At 35.5% G+C, this 26,408-nt stretch overlaps 1 protein-coding gene across 11 annotated transcripts in view; it reads right to left on the bottom strand.

The window, feature by feature from the left end:
• LOC138706305 (atypical protein kinase C-like) overlaps positions 1–26,408 on the bottom strand; it is a 789,643-nt gene that overhangs the window by 127,213 nt on the left and 636,022 nt on the right. For all 11 annotated transcript variants that reach the window (XM_069835425.1, XM_069835427.1, XM_069835429.1 and 8 more), the window contains 3 exons: positions 18,054–18,234; positions 14,525–14,643; positions 8,347–8,516 (listed from right to left, as the gene is read on the bottom strand). In XM_069835425.1, the coding sequence (XP_069691526.1) occupies positions 8,347–8,516; positions 14,525–14,643; positions 18,054–18,234 (470 nt within the window). The remainder of the gene's footprint in view (positions 1–8,346; positions 8,517–14,524; positions 14,644–18,053; positions 18,235–26,408) is intronic.

Raw genomic sequence — 26,408 nt, 5'->3', positions numbered from 1 at the left:
TAAATCATATTCGCTCAACTATATACGAAACATAATTATATAGAATGAAAAAAAAAAAAAAGGTTTTTCGTATCTATGCGTTATCTTCGTCTGGTTGGTTCACCAAGCAGGTCTAAGGCAACAGAGCAAACGACATTCTGAATGACTTGGGATCAAGATATACGCCAACAAATGTAAACACTGACAATTCGAAAAAGATATTGCCTCACTGTTTTTCAAATGTGTAAAATTTTATAATATATTTATAATATACTTGTTGTAGTTTCAAAAACTTATTCTGATATTTAATTGGAAATAAGTAATAACCTAATTGTGCAGAAGGACGATATCCTTAACTTCTCAAGTTTTAGTGTTGGCTGCCTCATTTCATTCACTTGTCTGGATTACTTTTGTCTGCCATGTTATTTTCACGGCTTATCTTCAAATAGTCTGGGAGCAAGGAAAAAGAAGTCTACAAAATGACAACACTGACAGAACTAAGGGTGAAATTATCAAAGAATGGCATCTAAAGTACTCGTATTATATGCTACTATTTATAAACTATAAAAACAACGTGAGTGCTCCATACCCAGAAGTAAGCATACAAAAGTTGAAAAATTACAATCTCACTTTGATAATTTTGTTTAGACCACTTTTTCGAAAATTAGAAAGTAGTAAAACAGCTGTCTTGTATATTCTTGTAAATATTTGTGTTATTAAAAATAAGAAAAATTAAATTAGATTAGATGTACCTAAATGCCATCATAAAATATGGATTTTCTGATTTAGTGTGAAAAAGTGAAACAGTGGCGTGAGTTCTTGGATTTTTTTGCACCATGTAGTAAATGTAAAAATATTCAATGTCTTGGAATTGCATGTCTACCTCATCATCAGAGAAGACAAGAGTAAAGATATGTTTCATATTTCTTACTTTCCCTGAAAATGTAGCCGACACATACAGTAGTTTGGAACCACTGTTTTGATACGTGGCAAAAATGCAAAAACTTTGTACCATATTTTTGTCTAAATCAATCATTTAAAGACGTTTTATCACCGCATATTATATAGTGTAGTGTCGGTGAAAATGGGAAAGCAGCAAGATGGTATTTTGAGAAGATGAATCCTCATGATTTGCAGTGGAATTAACATATACGATGAACACTTTGGAAAAACCAAACAAAGTAACTGGTCCATCCGAGAATCGAATCCACGCCTGAGAGCAGCCTCACTACTCCGAGACTACGCCAGGCGCTGTCACCATGTTGTAAACTTTAAACACACGGAAACTGACGATTTTCAATATGAAATCAGTAACTATGAAAAAATAAATTTGTATTAACAAAAGCCACCCTAAATAAGAGTTCATAGATCAGCCTACTAATCCATTCACAATGAACAATGATTAAAAACAATTATGTTGTGACAATTTGAAAGTAAAAAAACATTAAGATAATGATGAGTAAACATAGGAAATCATTTACAATAGAAGTTTCTTGAGTACAAATGATTACTAATTATAGCTATGGATGATTTTAACACATGAGATCCTATGGCATGAATCGTTGCATCAGAAATTTTAAATTAAGTTGATTTAAAGTTTCTCGTGGGATCGTGCCACGGGAACCGAACATAAGCCCAAAAACTGTCCAATGTGGTATTGTGCTCCGAGATGCTGACAACATGGTTCATATATGACTTGTTTTTCACGACACACCTCTTGTGGCTGTTGCTCATGCATCTCGAAACGGATTGTGGGATCAAGAATGATACACTGCCAATCAATTATGATATCAGCACGTTTAGTAGAGCCATCAGAATATTTAAACACTGCTATATAACAACAGGTTATAGAATGTCATTTCAGTATGTCACTTTATATCTAATTTATCTTTTAAATAGCACATTTCCACTATTTATGATACACTGCTCCAATCTGTCACGCAGATTTCACATCACTGTTTGCACCATGTTGTCTAGTATGGCTGTAATTTATTCGTATACGGTGGCCTTGAATGCTTTAATGTCCCTAGGTTTCTTAATGTACACTTGAGACTTGATGCAACACCAAAGAAAGTAGTTGCATACCGACAAATTTGTAGAACAAGTGGGCCACGGAACGTCTCCTCCTCTAGAAATCACATAGTTTGGAAACATTTCTTGAACCATTGCAATGGGCACTCTAGCAATGTGAACTGAACCATTGTTGTTGAAATCGAACCTATGACAATGTATACTTGTTTAAATAGATTCCACAACAATGTAGCTCTAGAGTAAGGAAGTACTCTAACATCTTCATGTACCAATCAGAATTCATTGTAACTTCTTGGTCATTCACTTCAAAGAAATAGGGAACTATAACACAGGTCAACACAGATTTTCCTTTTTTGATTTTGACACTTGTTTCATATTCACTTTGTTCACCTGACTCCAGAAATGTCAACGGTTTTGTCCCATCACATACCAATTTTTAATAATTTCAGTATTTGTGATTATTAAGACATAAAAAATACACAATATCTCTAATTAAATAGGAACACAACTATTTATTTGAGAGTAAACAAGCACTCTAATTTTGTAAATTTTGCATCACTGTGTTACTGGAGGTGACAATATTTTATGATCAGATGGCAGCACTTTCTACTGTTGTAATGGGGGACATAGGAGAAAAGTTAAATTAACCAGTTCTGAGAAGTGTATTTTAATGCAGAGTGTTTCTGTGGACTAATTGGTGTGTTTTAGCTTATTTGTTGTGCTATAATCATGAACAGAAGGCAGTGTTTGTTATATTTGTGCACGTTTCATGATTGCAAAACAGACACACAATATAACTTCATATGTTAAGAGTGTTTATTTTGCTTATTTTGGAATGAAGCTGGGCGATGAGGATAAACCGTGGGCCCCTCATAAAGCGTGCAGTGTTTTATTGCGGAGTTAAACTGATTAAAGGGAAAGAAGAAGACCCTTAGTTTTGGAATTCCGACGGTGTGGCTTGAGCCAAAAGAACCACATTGACGACTGCTATTTTTGTATTTGCAAAGTAAAAAGCTTCAATACAAAAACGAAAAAGTAAAGACTTATCCTAATAGCCTTCATATACAGCATTCTGAAACAAATTCTACACATTCGAGTCATCTGAAGATTCTGATTGGGCAGACACACAAGGCATGCTCCAACCTTTCACACAAAATGAGCCGAATGATTTGATGAGAGATTTAAATCTCCCAAAGGACGCTTCAGAACTTATAGCTTCAAGGCTGAAAGAGAAGAATCTGCTAGCTCCAGGAACCTATGTAACCTTTTATAGAAATCAAGAGAAAAATCTACAGCAGTATTTTAACCAAGAAGATTCTTTAGTATATTGCATTGATATTTCAAACACCATAAATAAGTTAGGAGCTGAGTACAAAACAAATGAACGGAGGCTCTTCATTGATTCAAGCAAGAGAAGTTTAAAAGGTATATTACTACACAATGATAATCTTATAGCATTAGTTCCAGTCGCTCATTCTGTCCATTTCAAGAAAACGTATGAAAATCTTGAGCGGCTACTCGAAAAAGTCAATTACAAGGAACATCAATGGATGCTCTGTGGTGATTTGAAGATTTTGTGTATGTTGTTAGGATAACAACAGGGTTACACCAAGTACTCATGTTACATATGTGAATGGAACAGTTCGCATAGACAGAATCACTGGACAAAAAGAGAATGGTCTATAAGACACACACTGAAACCAGGTTCCAACAACATAATGAAGAAGAGCTTAGTAAATCCCGAAAAAATTCTGTTACCGCCCCTACACATAAAATTTGACTTAATGAAACAATTTACTAAGACACTGAATAAAAATGGAAATTGTTTTCAGTACTGAATCAAGTTTCCTCCACTCTCAGAGGTAAAAGTCAAAGAAAGTATCTTCATAGGGCTGCAGAAGTGCATAATTTGTCACTTATGCGGATAAATGACATTGTTACCAACTAATTACATGTTAAAAATCGCCAGGTTTCCATGGTCCGCCCTGTATAGTTCATTGTGAACTAATGTGAGATTTTACGTAAATTTGATATTTTGCCAGACAAAATATGTGTCTGTGTATGTGAGTAAGAAAGAGAGAACGAGAGATGCAGTGAGTCCCATCCCTAGAATCATTGATCCAGGTCCATAAGTGCCTCTCATGGATAGGTAATTGCATCTGTACAACTCTGCCTACCTGCAGTAATTATTTTATGAAGGTAGTGAATGGAGAAATCGTGAAATAATGACACTGGAAAATGAAAGTACTCTAAGCAAACATGTAACACTGTATTTGCCCAGCACAAATTCTACCTGAATTCACTGGCTTTTGGAGTCAGGTGTCTAGCTTAGAATGCAGATGCTCTAGCCATTTTGCTGAAGATGTATCTCAACAAATACTAAACTTAGTTTAAAACTTGATCTTCAATATTTAAATTTCTGTGCACTGTAAACAACTTTTATCAAGAGAATTTTACGATATTAGTTACATAAAAGTAACAAAGTATTAGTAATAGGCCTATTTAAATATTATTATTTACGTTGATGTCCGAGGTATCTGTTCAAAGTCTGTGTAAGATCTTTAAAAAGCTGGTTATCAACTTCAAACTATTACAAGAAAATCTGTACAAACAATGTCGGATAGTTTAGATGAACAAGGATTAAAAGTGATAGAAAGAAATTTTTCACAAGAATCTCATATATTTGGAAATACACTCTGAAGTCAAAAGTGAGTAAATTAAAAAAGTAGATAGTCCCTCCCAAACATGACTGGTAAAATGCAACATTGGCTAACCTGAGAAATCCTAAAAAAAAAAAAAAGTCAATAACCAGAAATAAATAAACAGCATTATCAAGATTCAAAATCGAATACTCCAACTCAACGAAAATAAATAATGAGCTAGAAGTTTTCCTTAAAGTAATGGCTTTTAACGTGAATTTTCACTAAGATCAACAATAATATTAAATGGTCATAGAATGAAACTGGTTAGTGATTTTAATTTACAGTTTGGGGAGGGGGAGGGGGGGAGAGATCAAGATTTCAATACATATGCAAAAAGACTTTAGATAAATTTAAAAAATGAAGCCAGAAACCTGCTTATACATTGTGTCCCGTAGAATTACTACCACAAAGAAATATAAATATCTCGTCACTTAGTGAATTTAGAAATGTGTTTCTCATCTTGTCTTATGTAGAAACTCTCCAAGTTTGGTAGCAATGAAAATTATGACTCTAGTATGCATGCGTGGGGTATGACAACAGATAGAGTTAAAATGGCGGAATTTATGGTACAGCAAAAAGTGAAATGTTGTTATTGGTTAGCCAAATTGAAATTCCCAATTGCAGTGCAAAGACGATTTAGGCAGGAAAATGGTGCAAATGCTTCAGAGCGTCATACCATTGTGAAATGATATAATCAGCTGTTGGAAACAGGCTCTGTGTTAAGGAAGAAGGAAAACAGCAAAAAAGCAGTGTCCACAGCTAAAGTTGAAGATGTTAGGCAAGCATTTCAGTGCAGCTCAAGAAAATAAATTTGACGGGCCAGTTCAGACCTGGGTATTCTGAAGTCGACCGTTCACAACAATGTCCATAAAAGATTGTGACTAGAGCATACAAAATCGAACTTGTGCCAAAGCTGCAGCGAAATGATAAATGTAATGCTGCAGAACACATGGAGGGAGATAGAATACCGTCTTGATATTGTTCGAGCCACCAGGGGCGCACATGTGGAGATCTAATGAAACTTGGTAAGTTTTTCTTACATAAAATCTAAGTCCAGTTATTCTGTCACTATAAGTTGTGGTAGTGATTCTACAGGACACACTGTATAATTTTTCATTTTAAATTTTATTGTGAGCTATTTTGTGTCGCAAAGCAAACCCAAATATTGGGTCAGATTAATAAATTAAATTATAAAATTTTACTTATCACTGTAGCAGTAAAAATTAGATCTTGAATAGATGAAGAAAGAGGAATACTGAATCTGCAAAGAATGTGATTCTTATGACGAATAACTGGATTTACCTCGAAAGTAAACATCTATTGCACAATGATATTACAGAATAATTGAATATTTATAATGCACATGTTCAAACAGATCACATTAAACAATAATGATTTTAATACAACACTGGAATGCATTCCTCTAGATCAGCGTTTTTAAAACCTTTTTCAACATGCGGCACACCAAAGGTGTAATTTAAAATCCAGCGGCATACTCATATAATCTAAACCATCGGTTCCCAGCCAGGGGGGAATTTTTATGGTTTTAGAAGGGAATGTGTTTACTGAATGCTGACCTGTGTTCCGTAATTTTGACTCTTGTGGACTATACTTTTCACTTTTATTCTTCCAATTTACTACGACAACCTTTACTATTTTTTTCTTTGTCTCACGGCACATCAGTGGATCATTCACAGCACACCAGTTGACAATTGCGGTTCTAGACCAAGAGAACAAGTATCACCATATACACCACATGGCGTTGTTCTGCTGGACAACTTATAATATGATTGAGAGACAGTCTTTGTGATGGAACAAGAGTCAAGCCTATCCTTGAAGTGAAAGAAGAAAGGGATGGAAAGCATTTCTAGGAAATGTTTTTATTTGTTATTATATAGGTAAATGAAATTTGGTTCATTTTCAGTTCCTTGAGCTACGACATTCCTTAGCTATGCTAGTCTAACAAAGTCGAATTACATTTATGAGAGTGAAGGCAAAAGGAAGGTGAAATTTACTACATGTATAATAGGAAGATAAACAAGGGTAAAAACTAGTAAATTTTAATTTTCATATGTGCCACTTTTAGTACCATTTTCTTTAAATGTAAAAATATACGATCCTTCCACTTTTATTCTGAAGGAGACCATGTTAAGGATTTTTATCACCTTGCAAAGAGGTCTGAACCCATGAAATAGTAGTAGTAATTTTTATTTAATGATGCTTTCAACTGTAGATTATTCAGTGTCAAATTTGAAGTGGGCAAGGAATGAGAGATATAAAACAATGATCCGTAGTATAATTATATATGGAACTGAAAATTGTACTTTCACAAAAAAAATCACAGAATGCAGTTGACAACTTCGAAAGAAAGGTGTTAAGGAGGATATCTGGTCCAGTGGTAAGGGAAGGAAAATGGAGAATCCGATATAATCATGAATTATACACCTTATACAACGATATAGCTTTGTCAACTTTCATACGGATCAGGAGACTGCAATGGGCAGGACACATAGTCAGGATGGAGAAGGGAAGGATACCAAGGAGAACTTTAGAGGGGCAATATGGAGGAAAAAGACCTGTTAGAAGACCACGGAATAGATGGGAGGATATGGTTCAAGAAGATACTACCAGTTTGCTGCGATTGCGTTACTGGAAGGTGGCAGCAAGGGACAGAGAAGAATGGAGAGGAAGAATTGGGAGGCCATGGCTCGAAAACATGCCGAAGAGCCATAGATAGATAGAAGAAATGAGAGACTTTTCCTAGGAGCCCTCTATCAGAGATGGGGTTCTTTTAGATGCTATAAATCTACGACATGGGACCCACAGTTTTACTTCACTCCCGGGGAAGCCATATGTACTCAGAATTTTACAGCTCTTTAAAATCCAATGTTTTTGGGGCCTTCATAGTAACCATAAAATTACGGAAAACAACTGAACTCATCAATCTCAGATTTAATAGTTGTTTGTTGGTTCCTTATGCCCAGCACTCAACAACTATGTCCTTGGCTCTGCTAAACTAGTCATGGCTTAATTTTTAATTTGTGCTTCTTGTATTAATATGATGGCAGGATCACTGTACAGATAGATCAGAAAGATTACGAATCAACTAATTGTTATCAGAATGACATCTACTGCTAAAAGTTTAGAACAAAAAAATGATGGGCTTAGACATACAATTTTTCCTCTATTTATCGTTGTTCACAAACAAAGAAATCTTTTACATGCCTTACTTTTCCATCATCATCCGATAGAAGACAAGCCTAGAATATGTTCTACCTAAACATTAATTTCTCTGGGCTAGAATCAAACTGAAGTACCTTGGGTCAGAGACAAAAGTAAGGTTAAAATATACATGATCCTTGCATATGAGAATGATGTGCATTGTGTGTTGTTAGAATTCTGAAAAATAAATACATAATGAATTTGGATTCGAACTCAGTCCATTAAAATTTCATTCTTAGTTTTCGATATGTGTCAATCTGGTGGCCTTATCCTTTCTCTCCAGTGCAAGCAACTTGTTTTTCGTCACTTTAAGTCATCTAATAGTTTGGAAAATCCAATCACAAACTGTATGTTCTCCTGAATATGGAGCACCATGTGAAACTGACAATGCAAATGCAATGTAATTACTCACCATTTCCCAGTCGATACTTTTGAAGAATGGGTGATTGACTATATCGAGGAACCCTGTGTCTCGGTGGCAGCCTAACCTATCAGCGGGGTTCTTGTTCAGGAAACCCTTGAGCACAGAAGCAGCTTTCACAGACAATGACCGAGGAATTCGGATGGTTTTCTCTAGAATCACTGCAATTCCAACAACAAATCCACATCACAATCCAAATCATTCGTACATTATTATTATTATTATTATTATTATTATTATAATTATTAGATGTTCCTGAATATCCAGATTTCCTTTAGAAGTATAAGTCTATAAATGTAAACAAATGAGGCCGTAGTCATTGTGGACGCCTTTTGTTGCTTCTAATGTGATAATAATAGACTAACACTGTACTATATAGGCCTATATTCAATATGGCTGCTTTTTTATCAGTCATATTACAAGATCTCACCAAAAATCATCACATAGTTATTCTCGACATAAATCTATTAGACAGCGACAATGAAGATGTTGACGACAGTTGTTAATCTTTAAATATTATCACTGGTAATATATTATAAAAGATTTACTTATTTCTACAATTAAAACATAGTGTTTTATTTTAAACCATATAAATTATCACAATAAATTTATAGTTATCAAATTCCAAAACTGAAAGCATGTTTAAAATTACTTTAGTAAAATGCTTGTTGACATACCAAAATATTATAACTAATATAACTAAAAGTTTACATCTTGGAAGACCACTACAGAGACGACAGTCGACTACCGATAATTAGTGGTAATTAATGCACGAACTTCCGCGAAATATCGAAAATCGTGAATTTTATCCGCAAAATATTTTATTAATACGTATTTAAAGTTCAGTAAAAGTTACTCTGACATGTTTAATTACTGAAATACAATTCAAAATCAGGTGCAAAATGTGAAACAATGCAAAACATTTTGAAACATAATACTATACTAACTTGATTGCCACGCTTTGCAGCTGATATGTGAACCAACACAGCGTGAGACAAAATATATTGGAGTGGGGAGGGAGACGAGAGAAATTTCAGAGAAGGGCGAGAGCATAAATCGAGTAAAAAACGAAAATGACATTACATCGCCACTTCCAAAAAAAATGATCGCGAATTATCGGGAGTCGACTGTGTATATGTATATGTATGTATATATAAAATTAATTTTTTTTTTCTTTGTATGTTTTGTAACATCGCTTGTTTTAAATACTATAATTTCAATATGAATACTTCCAACTGGGATGATTAATGGCAAAGTTAAAGCCAAAATCGTATAAATTATTCATTAATATGGGTAATACTGAGTGATCAGCTTGGAATGGTCTGCAGCATGGCATTTTTGCTCTCAGCATGCAGGCTTACGTCTTCCATGTGCCAGTAGTCATCTGTTACAGCTGTTCGCAGTGACAAAGTGTTTTACTCTCCTAACTTAACCAAGAGGGTGCCGAAATTGTCCTCCTTCCTTTCCTATACAATATTTGCCACTGGCTTAAGAAATTCTCCATCACTTGTTCCAACTGATGTGATACGGAGGCTATTTCCTGTCAGATATTGTCTTTTTTTGTTTAGTTCTGCTACGTTGTGTGGGTTTGTTTTGTACATTTTTTTTCTTCCAATATTCCTCAGAGATAATGTAATAGTTACAAAGTGTAAAGCCGGGGGATCGTGGATGCCACACATTATTGGTAATCACTCTATCTTTAAACACACCATGATTTGCCCTTAAAGAAAAATTAGTGATGTGTTTTCGCAGAATCCTATTGAAAGAAACCGAAAATACGCTCTCTTTCATATAAAAAGCGTGCAAAATCAGGGTGCAAAATCAGGGTTATGAACCTATCAGCGTTTATTATATGTTAAAAAAAAAAAAAGAAAGAAAGAAATTGGTTCTTTATTCATTTGCCACCAACACCAGTTTCCTGGTCGTGAAGGGGCATTTCAAGAAGGATGTCTGGTTTTTCTGTATTCCAATAATGGTTGTTATAAGAACTGACATATCCACACAGATGGAATGATATCTCGTCTGGAAAAAAAAAGGATGGATTTATCACTTTGTTACAAACATAGGTCAAAATCAATCCGCAAAACCTGAGCCTAGAAACTAGGCAACCCAGTCTTAATTCATGCATCACTGTAACTTACAGGATTTTAGTTTTAATAAAAGTGTTTCGAACCTACGGTCTTCGCGCTACGAGTTGGTGCGGGGAGTAGATAGGCGGGACGGGGGAACTTTACGCTACACTTTGACTTGAAAACTTCGTCCACTTTCTTGGCTACACGGGAACGGAGTCAGACATAAAAGATTCCGCATCTTCGGTGCTGTCGCTATGACTCTCATTATCACATTTTTCAAAATTTGTGGAGTATGATCTGTCCATGATAATCGTCTGTTTATGTTGCAGCCGTGTATATTAATTCGAATCTTTCAACAAAGCCATCAGCCCCACCGCCCCCATCCTGATGAACAACAATGAGTGTTCTGGACACATTTACGGTAGTCAAAACTCCCGTAACATTTTTATCGTGCCAGAACTTGGGAAACGTTAAATTGGTAGGCCTATCTATCCGCATTTCGTCCAGATACAAAATCGGTTTTTCTACTTTCCTAAGCTTTCTTATTTGCTGTAGATATCTTCACGTATTCTAATTTACAGTGTTTTCCTCAATTTTTTTTTGCTGCACATTTCTTCCACCTGAAATCCTTTTTCTTCAGTATTCGTCTTAATGTTGTCTTTCATTTCAAATCAATTTTCTCTTGTAAAAGGGTAGACGTTTGTTGCAGCTTGGTTCTATTTTTTTACTTGTTATTTAACGACACTGTAATAACTACTAGCTTCTTCAGTGTCGATTGAATTGATGATGGCGGCATGGTATTTGGCGAAATGAAACCAAGGATTAGCCATAGATTACCTGACATTCACCTTCTGCTTGGGAAAACCTCGGAAAAAACCCAACCAGGTAGTCAGCGCAAACGGGAATCGAACTCACTCCCGAGCACAACTGCATATCAGCAGGCAAACGCGCTACCTCCTGAGCTACGCTGGTGGCTCTCTTTCTTTTTCAAATAAAAATTCTCAATTATATCTTTTTTGTCAATCTCTCGTCGAAGTCATCTACATTTGCGTGTCGGTAGTCTGGACGTTTACATTTTTTTTCTCCCTCAGGTGTCGACAACGCACTTTCTTCTGTGCAGTCTTTCATTTCATTCCTTATACGCTGTATTGTTCTTGTGGATAGATTAGAGTACTTTTCTATCTTTGCTGTAGGTTTCGTAAGAGGAATGCAAAGGCACTGTTGTTGTTTTTCTTCATCACAGAATTATTTTGCACTTCTAATAATATTCCTTTCTTCGCTATAGATTGTCAATCCTTGTTTCCTCTTTGTCGACATATTTACAATAAACAAAAAACTGCTATAAACCTAAATAACAGTATACAATAACATAAATTATATTAACTATATTATTATCAACACTATTAACACGAAAAGCAAAGGATAACTAAAGCAACACAAGATTTGCGGTATACTGAAAACAATTGTCTTGTTGAAACTAATAAAACACTACAGTAAAAACCCCACTATTATTTTCACAAAGTCGCAAAGATTCATAGACACGTGCAGTAGATGTTTGTGAAACAGGAATATTGCAGTGAACAGCGCGGTGCGCATGCGCGACTGTTTCCCCTCCGCCCCGTCTAAGTACTTCAGCCGCCTTCTCCTGGCGTGACAACAGTAAATGTATAAAATTTCTGTTTGTTGAGTATGCTGCCTGAAAGATTTTTTAGAAGAATTTTATAGTCAAAGTGAAGTGTGGAAGACAATAGCATCCAAAGTTTCCATGATAAGCTCTCGAATTGTGCAGTTCAATTACATTTTCTTTTTATTGTCTTTAACACTTCCAGTTCCCAAAAATTGGTGTACTAAATGATAAACAGTTGAATGATTTGAAAGACCAATACTAGGAGATTGTTGCCAAATCGTATTTCTCGAGCAGATTCTGTCAATATGCAGGAATCGTATAAGTGAAAGAGCCACTTACTTTTTTTCACTTTCATCAAAGGGAGACAAACTCGCACTAGGTACTCATTAAAAATTACCTTACTAGGCCTACTGACGTACTATTAGGTGATTGGTGCGGATAAAACAAAAGGTATCTGTTATCTACTGCACACACCCATTCCTGAGTCTCAACACGATATCTACCTTCTGATTTGTGGAAGACAATAGCGTCCATGCTCGGACAAAAACACCATTCTGCAGATCTAAACCAGGCTGATAATCCAGTACATAAGCTATTGTGATGTATTTGTTTATTTTTATTATGATGATAACAATAATCACCATCATTATCTTCTGTTTTCTTAGAGTTTTTCTTTACGGCCATTAGAATCTGTCGATTGGGCCATATGGCATACCTAATTATAAACTATTTGATTTGCTCCATAAGGTATCAACAGTTGTGTACAAGATACAAAAACATTGGATTTCTGTGCATTGGGGATAATTTCGTTGAGACAAAGATCCAATACTTTAAAGTACATAATTAACTGTTTGTTAATAACAAGCCCTGTTGCACTCACAACTAGAGGGATTTAACGATGCAAAATGTCGTCCAAGAACAGTACTGCACGACAAAGGACGTAATACTGAATAATTTAATACTGAACCCAAAACTCCACAAAGTGGAGATAATATAATAGTACCTGTTAGTCAAACAGAACTGTCGAAAAATGTGAAAAATGAGATTGCTTGTCTACTGTGGCCTTGTAGTGTAATGTTTTTGCGAACAGTATCACAGCAAAGTCGGCACGAGTGTGTTTCTCACCGAGAATGAGATGCTCGTCACAATACTCTTCTACTTTTAAGTCCACCATGATAAACGTAATTTCTAAATAATAATTTCTGACATGATGGAAACAATTTTAGAAAAGTGCAGAGAACTCGATGACTCTATTCACTGTATTGAGAGTAACATTAATACCTAAGTTTTTATTATTATTATTACTACTACTGTTATTATTATTATTATTATTATTATTATTATTATTATTATTATTATTATTATTATTATTATATACAATAGCTTATTACAGTATAATACTAATAGTGAACACTATGAATTGATAAGAGTGTTTTCCATTATAGGTACTTCAACTTATGATTCTAAAAGTACGTGCAAGTACTGGTATCTGATCATACAGGGTGTTTCAGAATTCCTATTACAAACTTCTAGGGGTTGTAGAGGGGACTAAGTAGATAAAGTTTTGATTGGGAAATGTATCGTTTCACGGTATGCAAACAAAATGGGCTGAGGGCGAATTCTGCAGTCCTCTGATATCGTGTGTCTTCTGTTTAGAATTAGTTCTATAGAGTCGACATTCACATCAGTTGTAATTCAGTCATTGAGCAGTACAGGACGAGACAGCAATCCCCTGATATCGTCTGTCTCGTCCTGTACTGCTCAATGACTGAATCACAACTGATGTGAAAGCCGACTCCATAGAACTGATTGTAAACAGAAGACACACGATAACAGGGGACTGTTGTCTCGTCCTGTACTGCTCAATGACTGAATCACAAATGATGTGAAAGCCGACTCTATAAAACTGATTGTAAACAGACAACACACAATATCAGGAGATCGCAGAAGTCGCCCTCAGCCCATTTTGTTTGCATATCGTGAAGCGGGAGATTTTAAATCGAATAGATCTTCAAACTTATTTTGCATCGAAATGATACATTTCCGGACATGGGTTCCCAATCAAAACTTTATCTACTTAGTCTCCTCTACAACCCCTAGAAGTTTGTAATAGGAATTATGAAACACCCTGTATAGAGATATGCAGATGAGTTGTAACTTAAATAATGGAGGAATAGGTTCTTTATACAATGGAACCAATTAAGGTCTACAAACATTATCTCAAGTATTCAATATGGACAAAAATAGTCTTATTATATTGAAGGTCGTGAAAGCTTCAGCTTTCTTAATAATTTTGTAAATATTCCTATGAATATACCGAATTAGTTTCATGCATGAAAATTTAACAGTTCCATTTCTTAATTTCCCTTGTTTCCTCAGCCAACAGCTTGTATTTTCTACCCAAAAAAGTTAAAGAGATAATTGACTCCTCAGCTGTGATCGTAATAAAATGATCATAATCAGAGCTCACCTTGAAACAAATAATCTTCAGTGTTCTGGTCTGGATTTTCAGAGGCACCAGCAATGTCGAAGGGGCTTCTTCCCGCCAACATCTCATACAACAGCACACCCAGTGCCCACCAGTCAACACTGGAAACAGATTAATTACATTAAAAGGACGAAATAAGATCTCCTCACTGACAAAGCAAGATGCTGGTTTTATGGAAAACTATGTAAGTATTTTCGTGTTTTATTTCTAATCTGTATCATTGATCCCTCTTAATATAAAGCCATAGGAAGTAGCTAATCAAATAAGAAGCCCTTATTGTTAGTAATGATATTTTAAAACTCAACAAAGTACGAAAAAGGTACAAGAATAAGATTACATGGCACTTAGCCATTCCTGCACTAATGAATGGTGGTGAAAGTTAGACTATGAAAGTTAGAAACCTGCTGAGATGATTTCATGTGAAGACCAGCAGTATACAATCGGTCAGATTTCAAACCAAATTAATAAATTTTGCAAGAATTCAAAGTAACGTCCATTTTGGGAGAGAGAAAAAAAAAAAAAAAAAAAAAGCAACATACCAATACAAAACGAATTGGATTTAACCTATAAACCGAATGTTCAGATCAAGATAGCCAAACTTAACAAAGAAATGTACTAATACTCTAAAATAGGGCCAATAAATGAAGAAACCTAGGAATGAAATCCAACAGTGGCCTACATGCTTGAAAGCATAATAATGATGATCATGATGGACATAATAATGATGATCATGATGGAGACCTTCCTGCATACCAGATGTTCTACTAGCTAGAAAAGAATCTCAAGAAGTGACTATAACAACATTGTTACTGTTGTTAAGAATGCAGAATAAAAAGTTGAAGAAGAGAAAATACAACTATCAGCAATAAAGGAAAGTATTAGAAAACAATTAAAGGAACACTATGAATTACATAAATATTTATATTGAACAATGGTAAAAGTTTGAAAATTAAGAAATACTTCATTTATGAGAATGATACTATTTAGCAGCAGCATATAAATAATAAACGATACCACAAAGTAAATGCTCCTATAATTGTTTTGAGCAGTGTAATAATAGTGGTGATAGTAGTACAGCGCCATTTTTAAGCTATACAACAACCTTCAAATACTTCTGGATCGAACTTCTAAAGAAAATTGGTATAAGCCTACTGTTAAGTCATGCACACTTCAAGTTTGCAAGAAAAATGCTTTGTGCCGCTTTGATGTCTACAATCAGTTGTTAGGTGTGATCATGTGGAGAAATTGATATACGTTACAACAACAATATTATTTTATTACGAACGACATTTATGTGAAAATTGTATTATTGAAAGTAAAAAGATGAATATTTCATAGGAAATTCTCTAATACAGCCATGTTCTTAATACATTAAGAAAAATCGAACCATGCGTACTTTTCTACAACAAGTCTACTGCCATGTATCAAGGAAGATGCAACTGTTGTTACTAGTATGTGATCTGCTGTCGCATATCTTAAGTTTATCACATTATTTTTCACAATTTTTGAGGACAGATATCGACATGTGTGAAAAAACTACTTTAACATTTCTGCTAGTTTGATATTAGCTTATATTGTTTTCACATACCTTTAAATACTTATTTCATTTACACACTAAAAATATTCATTCTACTTAACTACAACTTAAACGACTGGTATTTTTTTCGAAAGAATCAATTTTTTAAGCAGGTCTTCTCTGGATCCCCCAATTTTGCAGCAAATTCCTGACCGTCATATTGAAGTTGGTTTAAGATAGCAACCATGGCTCGAACAGTTTCTAAACTCATTCTGGATTTTTTAAGCATTACTTCAGGAAAATACAGAAATAGTTCAATCAAACTCTGGAGTTGTGTACAGGAAATCATTTTCTCAGAGAAAAATAAAAAAATATCACTCCCGTTTAAGCAAAGAGTAGTAGCATTTTCTTCAATCCACTTTGCTATTTTCTCTGGAGTTACATGTTTTTTCAAGAAGGAAATTTCATGAAATAAATTATCTCATCCCAATCAAGTCCATCTACATTTGAAGAAAAATAATGGACTGTCTCTTCAAATTTTTCTCTTTCTGGAGAAAATCTCAGCAATATACATTTCACAGACATCTAATCTTATGAATAAATACCCCAGGCACTCATATATTCAAAACATTTTCATACAATTATAATAATTAACAATGAAAACCTGGAGGATATCTGGAGACAAATTATTAAGTCTCGGGACATTCCAGAGACGAATTTTGTTCAGGAACAAAAAATATATTTTGGGAACTGTCTCCAGAAAGCGGGGACATTTGGTAACCACTGGCATTGGTTAAACATTGACACTATTAATAGTAATGGGTGGTGGTACAGTTAAAATATTTTTTCCTCAAACTGAAACACTTTTATTCAGTGATGTTATCAATGGTGTAGAATCTTTAAGGTCCAGAAGAAGCATATTCTAAAACAATGTCAATTTTACCCCATTATTATAATTATTTAACTTAAAACTGAACTACTCAAAAATTGTTTCCGCTTTTCTTACAGTTTTTCCATCATCAAGTTACATTATAATTTCATAAATTCGTCCTCGATGTTCCTTTCATTCTTGTCTGTTATCGTCAAATACTTGAATGTGAAAATATTTTGTAATTAGTTTTGATTACCTTATTCCTGTATATCTATTTCTTCATAATTTTCTACTTTACTTAAAAATGGGGGATTTTTTCTCTCCCATATTCGGTAACTAAAAGAGAAACATAAAAGTTCATTGAAAAAAAAAAAGATTGTAAGTAAGTAATTGAAGTCCTATGCTCTACTGAAAGGTAGGTCAAATACGACTCCATTACCTTATCACAGTACTTCATCCAACACTACATAGGTGTATCACAAAAATAGCAAACAAGCACCCATTGAATTGAATTGAATTGAACTGAATTGAATTTAAGAGGGGCAGGACTCTAACAGCCCTAGCACTGCGACCTAAAACATCTATTGCGCATCCCCGTCATAATATCCAATCAGTCCAATAGTTTGATGTTCTTAATGAACTGAATCAAACTACAGATTGGGACGGTTGATAGCTCATCAAGCTTCGGAAAATGTTTTCCAAAGATGAGAGCTCTTTGATGAGCGAGTGCATTGCATTCACATAATAGATGAGTTACAGACTCATCTCCCTGTGAACAACGAGTACAGGCTGGGTTGATATTATGTCCCATCCTATACAAGTTCTTCTTGAGGGTGCAGTGTCCTGTAAGGAATCCAACTGCCCAGCGGAGCTGTTTTTTCTCAATTTTAACAGGTTGACCTGTTATTATTGAAATCTCTTATGAGGGCCTTTGTGTGTCTACAGCCCTCACTTGAGTTCCAGTGATTATGGTGTTTTTTGAGAGCCCAGTCCCTGTAAACCTGCTTTATTGGTCTTGAAGATAGTCCCAGCACAGGTTCAGGTCCTATGAATGGGATCTCAGTTCCCTTTTTGGCAGCCTCATCTGCTCAACAAGCACCCATACTGAGGTAGCAGAAATGTACCTGAAGCCGTAGTCTTCCCCTCGGAGGATCTCGGGAGCAATGTAGTTAGGTGTGCCACAGAACGTGGAGGTGGTGTCTCCAGGCCTAATGCCTTCCTTGCACATGCCGTAGTCAGTCAGCTTGATGTGGCCCTCGTGATCCAGCAGCACGTTGTCCAACTTCAGATCGCGGTAGATGATGCCTGCAACCAGTGCCACACATTATCATACACTGTCTTCTACAATAACTCTTAAAATGAAGCAATGGCAGCAGTGAGAATGAGTAGCAGTTGGAAAAATATCTAAACTACAGTAGTACTTGTTCCACAATGACTGTCAGTTGGGACATTCACAAGGAGCGGGGAAGTGGATAAAAATTCATTGCTGACTCCCTTCATAACGTAGTTGAAGGTCATGTCGTAGATTTGAGACACATACAAAAACATAAAAAAGTGACAAGGTCGTTGCTTGCTCAGGTCCAAACTAACTCTACTGGTATTGTATTGTATTGAATTTATTAACATTCCATGGTATTCATACATTGCTTTACAGCTAGAATATGGAACAAGTCAAAAAACTTAATACTATTATAAAGTCTTAATTTATAGTCACAGTCTAGATCAAATATATACAAACGAGATTTACAATATAGTCTACTAGTACAACACATAGTTTTAGTATCAATTTCATGAAGCGTTATTGAATGTCATGAATTCACCTACAGAATAGAAGGCGTGAGAAATTAGGTACGTCTTTAATTTGGCTCTAAATAATCTTATGTTTTGAGTTTCATTTTTTATATCGATAGGGAGGCTATTAAAAATGTTTACTGCCATATAACGCACTCCTTTTTGATAGCACAATAGACTTGCCGATGGAGTATGAAAGTCATTTTTTTGACATATATTTATGCTATGAACTGTTGAATTAGTTACAAAGTTTTCACGATTACATACGAGGAAGGTTATTAATGAAAAGATATATTGACAAGCCATGGGCATTATTTGTAGTTTTTTTAAAAATAGTCCTACACGATTCCCTAGATTTGGCACCTACCATTATTCTAATTACTCTTTTTTGTAATAGAAATATACTGTTACTATCTGTGGAATTTTCCCAGAATATTATTCCAAAACTCATTATCGAGTGGAAGTATGCAAAGAATGGTTTGGAAGTAAATCCCGAAAAGACAAAGTATATGATTATGTCTCGTGACGGGAATATTGTACGAAATGGAAATATAAATATTGGAGATTTATCCTTCGAAGAGGTGGAAAAATTCAAATATCTTGGAGTAACAGTAACAAATATAAATGACACTCGGGAGGAAATTAAACGCAGAATAAATATGGGAAATGCGTGTTATTATTCGGTTGAGAAGCTCTTATCATCCAGTCTGCTCTCCAAAAATCTGAAAGTTAGAATTTATAAAACAGTTATATTACCGGTTCTTCTATATGGCTGTGAAACTTGGACTCTCACTCTGAGAGAGGAACATAGGTTAAGGGTGGTTGAGAATAAGGTGCTTAGGAAAATATTTGGGGCTAAGCGGGATGAAGTTACAGGAGAATGGAGAAAGTTACACAACACAGAACTGCACACATTGTATTCTTCACCTGACATAATTAGGAACTTGAAATCCAGACGTTTGAGATGGGCAGGGCATGTAGCACGTATGGGCGAATCCAGAAATGCATATAGAGTGTTAGTTGGGAGACCGGAGGGAAAAAGACCTTTAGGGAGGCCGAGACGTAGATGGGAGGATAATATTAAAATGGATTTGAGGGAGGTGGGATATGATGATAGAGACTGGCTTAATCTTGCACAGGATAGGGACCGATGGCGGGCTTATGTGAGGGCGGCAATGAACCTTCGGGTTCCTTAAAAGCCATTTGTAAGTAAGTAAGTATGCAAAGAATATTGTTTTTAAGGTATTGGTTATTACACACAACTATCGTCTTGTCACAGCAGCACTGAATGCTGTCTTCCAGATATCTCCATACTGGGCTAACAGAATTCTTATAAAATGTTTAACTGATCATATCTAGAAATAGTGGAGGATAATAATAACAAGCAATGTGGGTTCAAAAATGCTTCCACTGATGGTCAATTAGGGCTTTGACTCTACTATAAGGCAGCATAAAACATTCCACTTAAAGAGGCATATGTAACGTGATTTTTATGGCAGGAATGGCAGAAAATATAGCATGAAGATGTAAATGGTGAAAACAAAATCAATGGGAACATGTGGGAAAAAACATATAAAGGATTAAGATAGTTATACGTGGTACATTCATTAAGTTCTGAGACTGAGGGCATACTGGCGGTGTGGTGCACTACAGACGTGGACAAATTATTAACAAAATTGACGTTTTTTATGATAATTCTGTTTACAAAATTTGACTTTTCAATTTAGACTACAGTTGACAATTTTGCATATTTATATCATTACAGTAGATAGAAATAGGCCTATGCAAAAATGTCAACTGTATTCTAAATTGAAGAGTCAAATTTTGAAAAAATATATAATGAAAATATTCAATGTTGCTAATAATTTGTAAATGTGCAAAAATGTCAACTACAGTCTAAATTGAAGAATCGAATTTTGTAAAAATATATAATAAAAATCTTCAATTTTGCTAATAACTTGTAAATATGCAAAAATGTCAGTGCAGTCTAAATTGAAGAGTCAAATTTAGTAAAAATATATTATAAAAATGTTCAGTTTCGCTAATAATTTGGAAACATCCGAAATATCAACTGTAGTCCAAATTGAAGAGTCAGATTTTGAAAATATACAATACAAATCTTCATTTTTTTAACGTGTAATTACGCAAAAATGTCAACTGTATTCTGAATTGAAGAGTGATATTTTGTAAAAATATATACTAATAAAAATCTTCAATTTTGCTAATAATTTGTCCACGTCTGTAGAACGGATAGGTGGCACCGTGATATGGTACCTTGTCAGTTAGTCTCTCGTCCCAGCATCATACAGTTACGTGCATATAGTGTAAGCAGAACTACGGTCATTGTTGTGACGGTGATTTGAATGCGCGCGTCGGAACTCGAGTACGTTGCAGTTTGAGCAACGGGCAAACGTCACGTTCTGTCAGAAATTAGGCGAAACTGCTATAACCGATCGTAATTGGAGACGAAACATGGTGTTTCCTTTACGATCCGCAACTGAAGCGACAATCCGCCACCTAGAAAACGCCATTATTTCCACGACAGAAAAATCCGCAACAAGACAGGTCAAAAGGTAAGGTGATGCTTTAAGTTTTTTTATTCAAATGGAATTGTTCACATAGAATTCATCCCACAAGGTGCAACTGTAGACAAGATCCTCTACAAAGAGATTCTTGGCCGTTTGCGCAATTCTATTCGTCGTAAGCGTCCTGAGCTTTGGCATGGGAAGAATTGGCTGTTGCTACACGACAACGCCCCTGCACATCGCTCCATCCTTGTCCAAGAGCAACTTGCAAGGCAACAGGTCGCTGTTTTGCCACACCCTCCGTACTCACCTGCTCTCGCACCATGCGATTTTTTTTCTCTTTCCCCTCAAGAAATCAATCCTACGTGGGCGTAATTTTTATGCGGCCGAAAAGGTCATGACTGCCACAAGAGAAGCCATACGGCATCTTCCTGCCAACATCTTTCAGCAGTGCTTCCAGCAGCTACACCAACGTTGGCAGACGTGCATAGCGGCCAACGGCGACTATATTGAGGGAGGATGTCGATCTGTTTAAGTGTACGCCGTATCACGCGGCATCTTATGAGACATCCAGATTGTTGTGGGTGCCTACTCTTCAGGCGTCAGTGTCAGAACTTAATGACTGTACTACGTAGATGACAAATCACAGAACAGGTCTCCAACTTCACACATTTGGGAAATCTAATATCAGTAAAAGATTCTAAAGACTCTGATATAAAATAAAATGAAAAATACAGTAGGGTGAACAGAATAATTAAACATTTAGGTAAACACATGTAAATTAGCACTAAATTACACAATCATTACCTATAGAAGAAGAAGAAGAAGAAGAAGAAGAAGAAGAAGAAGGAGAAGAAGAAGAAGAAGAAGAAGGAGAAGAAGAAGAAGAAGAAGAAGAAGAAGAAGAAAGCTGCACAAATGTTCTTGAAATCTCTACTGAATTTTACTAAATTATATAGACAGAAAAACACAGAAATCCGACAAACCCCCGAAGTTCAGAATATAATAGAAAAAAATTAAATCCCACCAACAAAACTGAAAAGATCACGTAACTACAATGAGTGCAGGAAGGATCCCCAAATAAGGTTCCTCATACCAGCTGTAGGACAAAGAGATTTGGGGCAACCAAGAAAACATTCAAGGAGAGCAGAAAAACGGAATCTAGTGGACCTAATCCAGAATCATTCATGATGGTGACGATAATGATAATTATGGTAGGACAGTGGGTAGAGAAGGTATATCTTGACGTGGGAAGAAATGAATAGTAGTAATTGTTACAGTATTACCATATGGGACAAGGTAAATTTCTTTTTTAAGACGTAATATTTCATATTTTAATGTTATAAACTGTCAAAATAATAGTTATTAGGCATGATAACAATAAATTTACTTACTTACTGGCTTTTAAGGAACCCGGAGGTTCATTGCCGTCCTCACATAAGCCCGCCATTGGTCCCTATCCTGAGCAAGATTAATCCATTCTCTATCATCATATCCCACCTCCCTCAAATCCATTTTAATATTATCTTCCCATCTACGTCTCGGCCTCCCTAAAGGTCTTTTTCCTTCCGGCCTCCCAACTAACACTCTATATGCATTTCTAGATTCGCCCATACGTGCCACATGCCCTGCCCATCTCAAACGTCTGGATTTAATGTTCCTAATTACGTCAGGTAAAGAATACAATGCATGCAGTTCTGCGTTATGTAACTTTCTCCATTCTCCTGTAACGTCATCCCTCTTAGCCCCAAATATTTTCCTAAGCACCTTATTCTCAAACACCCTTAACCTATGTTCCTCTCTCAAAGTGAGAGTACAAGTTTCACAACCATAAAGAACGACCGGTAGTATAACTGTTTTATAAATTCTAACTTTCAGATTTTTTGACAGAACAATAAATTTATTGGAAGAAAAGAAAAGAGACTTAGAGAGTATTTTACACCCTGTTCTGCTATTGCCACACGTCACTTGCTGGCCAATGGTACATTACTGCTGGGGGTTGAATGAATTCATGGTGTGTCAAGTTAATCCCTCAAATTCTGTGACTCATTCCTCATTCACAATGCAATTTCAATTTTAAACATAATTTTGACATGAGAGCTAGAAATCACTTCACTACTTGCGATTAGTCACAATAAGTTCATTCACATACACGCAACTGTAACAAGTCTGTGTCAAAGTGAATAGTTCAGCTAATTACAAGACGATAGTGTTGTGGTGATGGACGATCGAGAATGAAAACACAAAATAAACCTATCATCATATTTCCGTCCACTCCCACTGATGGTGTATTTTGCATGCTTGAAGATACGTACAAGGAATCAGCAGGATTGCAAAACTTGTTTGCAATATCCAAATCAGTGCCCAAAATCCATGACACAGAAAATAAACAAACTTACTGACTCGACAATAACACACAGTCAATTGCACCAACTGACAATACTGCTTGAGAGTCAACAGCATCATTTATTCATCTTCTTGGAAAATTCAGAAGCTCTGTCAGCTCTATCTATCTATTCAGATGCTCTATCAGAAGCAGCACACTTTTCATCTCTAAAGCATAATGAGTTAGTAACTCGCAATAGATGAGTGATTGAAAGATTAATTCAAGTGGTGTGTTACCTAGGCAAACAAGAACTTCCCTTTTATGGGAAAGATGAGCGTAATGACTGTGAATAAAGGCAATTGTATTGAAAGCTTGAATTACTTGGGCAAAAGGAACAATTTATCAGAAAGCATTTCAGGATTTAAAAGAACTTCCAGTGATACCCAAAATGAATTTATTGACTATGTAACTGAGGTTGTAAATGAAGAAATATGAAAAGAACTTTCAATTTGTGAATTCGTGTCTGTTCAGGCAGAAGAAACACTGGACATATCTTGCCAGTTGCTATTGTGTTGGCTATACCATTCGAGAGAAGTTTGTGGGGGTTTTATGATGTCTTGAAAGATAAAAATGCCAACGGACTATTGGCTGTTATTTTGAGCATGTTAAGAGAGTGAGTTTTAGATAAGAAGTTAATCTGTCAAACCTATGATGGAGCTTCTGTAATGGCGGGTTCTGCAGGAGGAGTGCAAAGCATCATAAAACAAGAGTATCCACTTGCAATGTTCATTCATCATTACGCAGACAAACTAAATTTGGTTCTCTTGTATGGATCAACATTAATAAAGAAAGCACGTCTCTTCATTTACGATTTGATTGCATTCCATACGTATTTCAGCAAATCATTAAAGAGAACTCAAGTCCTGAGAGATGCAAGTTTAAAACTACCCCAGGCATGCATAACAAGATGAAACTTCCACTCCACAGCAAGAGCAACAATTGATACCATTGAAGTCCCTTTTTAAGGACTTGAAAGAAGCTCTTATGCATATTGTTGATAATGATGAAGAATGAGAAGCAAAATCCGCTATGGTTCTATAGGACTGGTTAAGAGATTAGAGTACTCTACATTCCTCTTTCTGCTGTCTTTGTATAGCAAGAGGTATTGTTTCACAGATAATTTATTTAAAATACTGCAAACTAAATGCACATCTAATGTAAATATTTGCAACCATAAGATAAAACAAACCGAACGAAATTTGAAAAATCTGGTAAGTGAAGATACAGAGAACGAATGTATCAACATCACCAAAGCTTTGAACAGTGATAAGGCATCACAATCTTTTCCAGTACTAACACTTCAAATTCTTATAAATGAAATGAGTGATACTATAGTGATTCAGATGAAAATGCGGTTTGGAGACTGAAAACTTGCATTTTGCTGAATTATTAGATGAAAAGCAATTTCAAGTCTATAACAAAGCTTTCCCAACAACGAAATTGCAGCAACTGTTGAAAATGTATCCATTCTTTGAGAGTGAACAAATTACAAAATGAAATTCTGAACGTGTACTCTGATGAAATCAAAGATCTATCACCACAAATGCTACTGCGATATATTTCGGATAATGATCTTGATAAGTTTTATGAAGAGACAACACGTTTAATCCTCACATTTTCTATGATATGTTCAGTGAAAGAAGTATGAGCACATTAAAACACATCAAAACATTCTTAAGGAACTCCAAGAAAAACACTAGACTAAGCAGCTCGAGTACACTTGTAATAGAGAAATCTCTATTGAATGAGCGTTCTATTTCTGTATTTTTTAACTCTATTTGGAATGGTTCCAATTCTTCTACTAGCTGGCAAAAAGCTCTTGATTCCAATTTATAAAAAGGGTGACGTGAAGAATTGTGACAACTACAGGAGCATCAGTCTATTAAACACGGGCTACAAAATATATTTCAACATAATCAAAAACAAATTATCTATCTTTTACGCTCACAAATTGGGAGAAGACAGAATGGTTTCCAATAAGGAAGGTCTTGTTGCGACAATTATTTCACATTGAAAATATTAGTTGAAAAACAAAGAGAATTTAATACTGAAACACATATAGGTTTTACTGATTTCGTTAAAGCTTTTGATAAAGTTAAGAGGCAACAACTCCTCGAGATATTGGTCAATGATAATGTACCTAATCAGTTCATTACTGCATATAAAACCAACCAAATTGCTATACAAATTGACGATAAACTCTTCACCTGGCTCCCATAAATAGAGGTGTCCGACGGGCTGCAGCCTTTCTTCAGTCCTGTTTATTATATACATGAACCATATTATTCATTTATGGAGACAAAACGTTCATGCTGGAATCCCACTATGCCGAAATTCCCATCTCAATACATTACTATTTGCAGACGACCAGGTTATTATTGCAAGAACAGAATCCGAACTCCAACGTGCCATACATAACTTAGAAAATACTGCTTCCAAATTTGATATCACAATCTCAACACAGAAAACGAAAGTAATGGCATTTTTAGGCATAGAACCAATTCAGAATAAAATTTGTGTAAATAACGTTTTAATAGAACGTGTTAATTCATTCAGTTACCTTGGCTACAATCTCTCATTTGCTGACGAAGAAGATATGAAGATTAAAATTTCCAAATTCACCAAGATCCTAGGTGTAAGCAATCAGGTTTTTAAGCCTTCTCAAGTCCAGCGACACACTAGACTCAGGGTATATAAAACTCTTGCTTGACCAGTTCTCACATATGGAAGCGAAGCCTGGATCATAAAAAAGACTGACGAAAGGAGACTTACAACAG

The sequence above is a fragment of the Periplaneta americana genome, chromosome 9 (assembly GCF_040183065.1).
Source record: "Periplaneta americana isolate PAMFEO1 chromosome 9, P.americana_PAMFEO1_priV1, whole genome shotgun sequence".
In the NCBI taxonomy this organism is placed as follows: domain Eukaryota; kingdom Metazoa; phylum Arthropoda; class Insecta; order Blattodea; family Blattidae; genus Periplaneta; species Periplaneta americana.
This window is presented reverse-complemented; position numbering and strand designations above follow the sequence as displayed.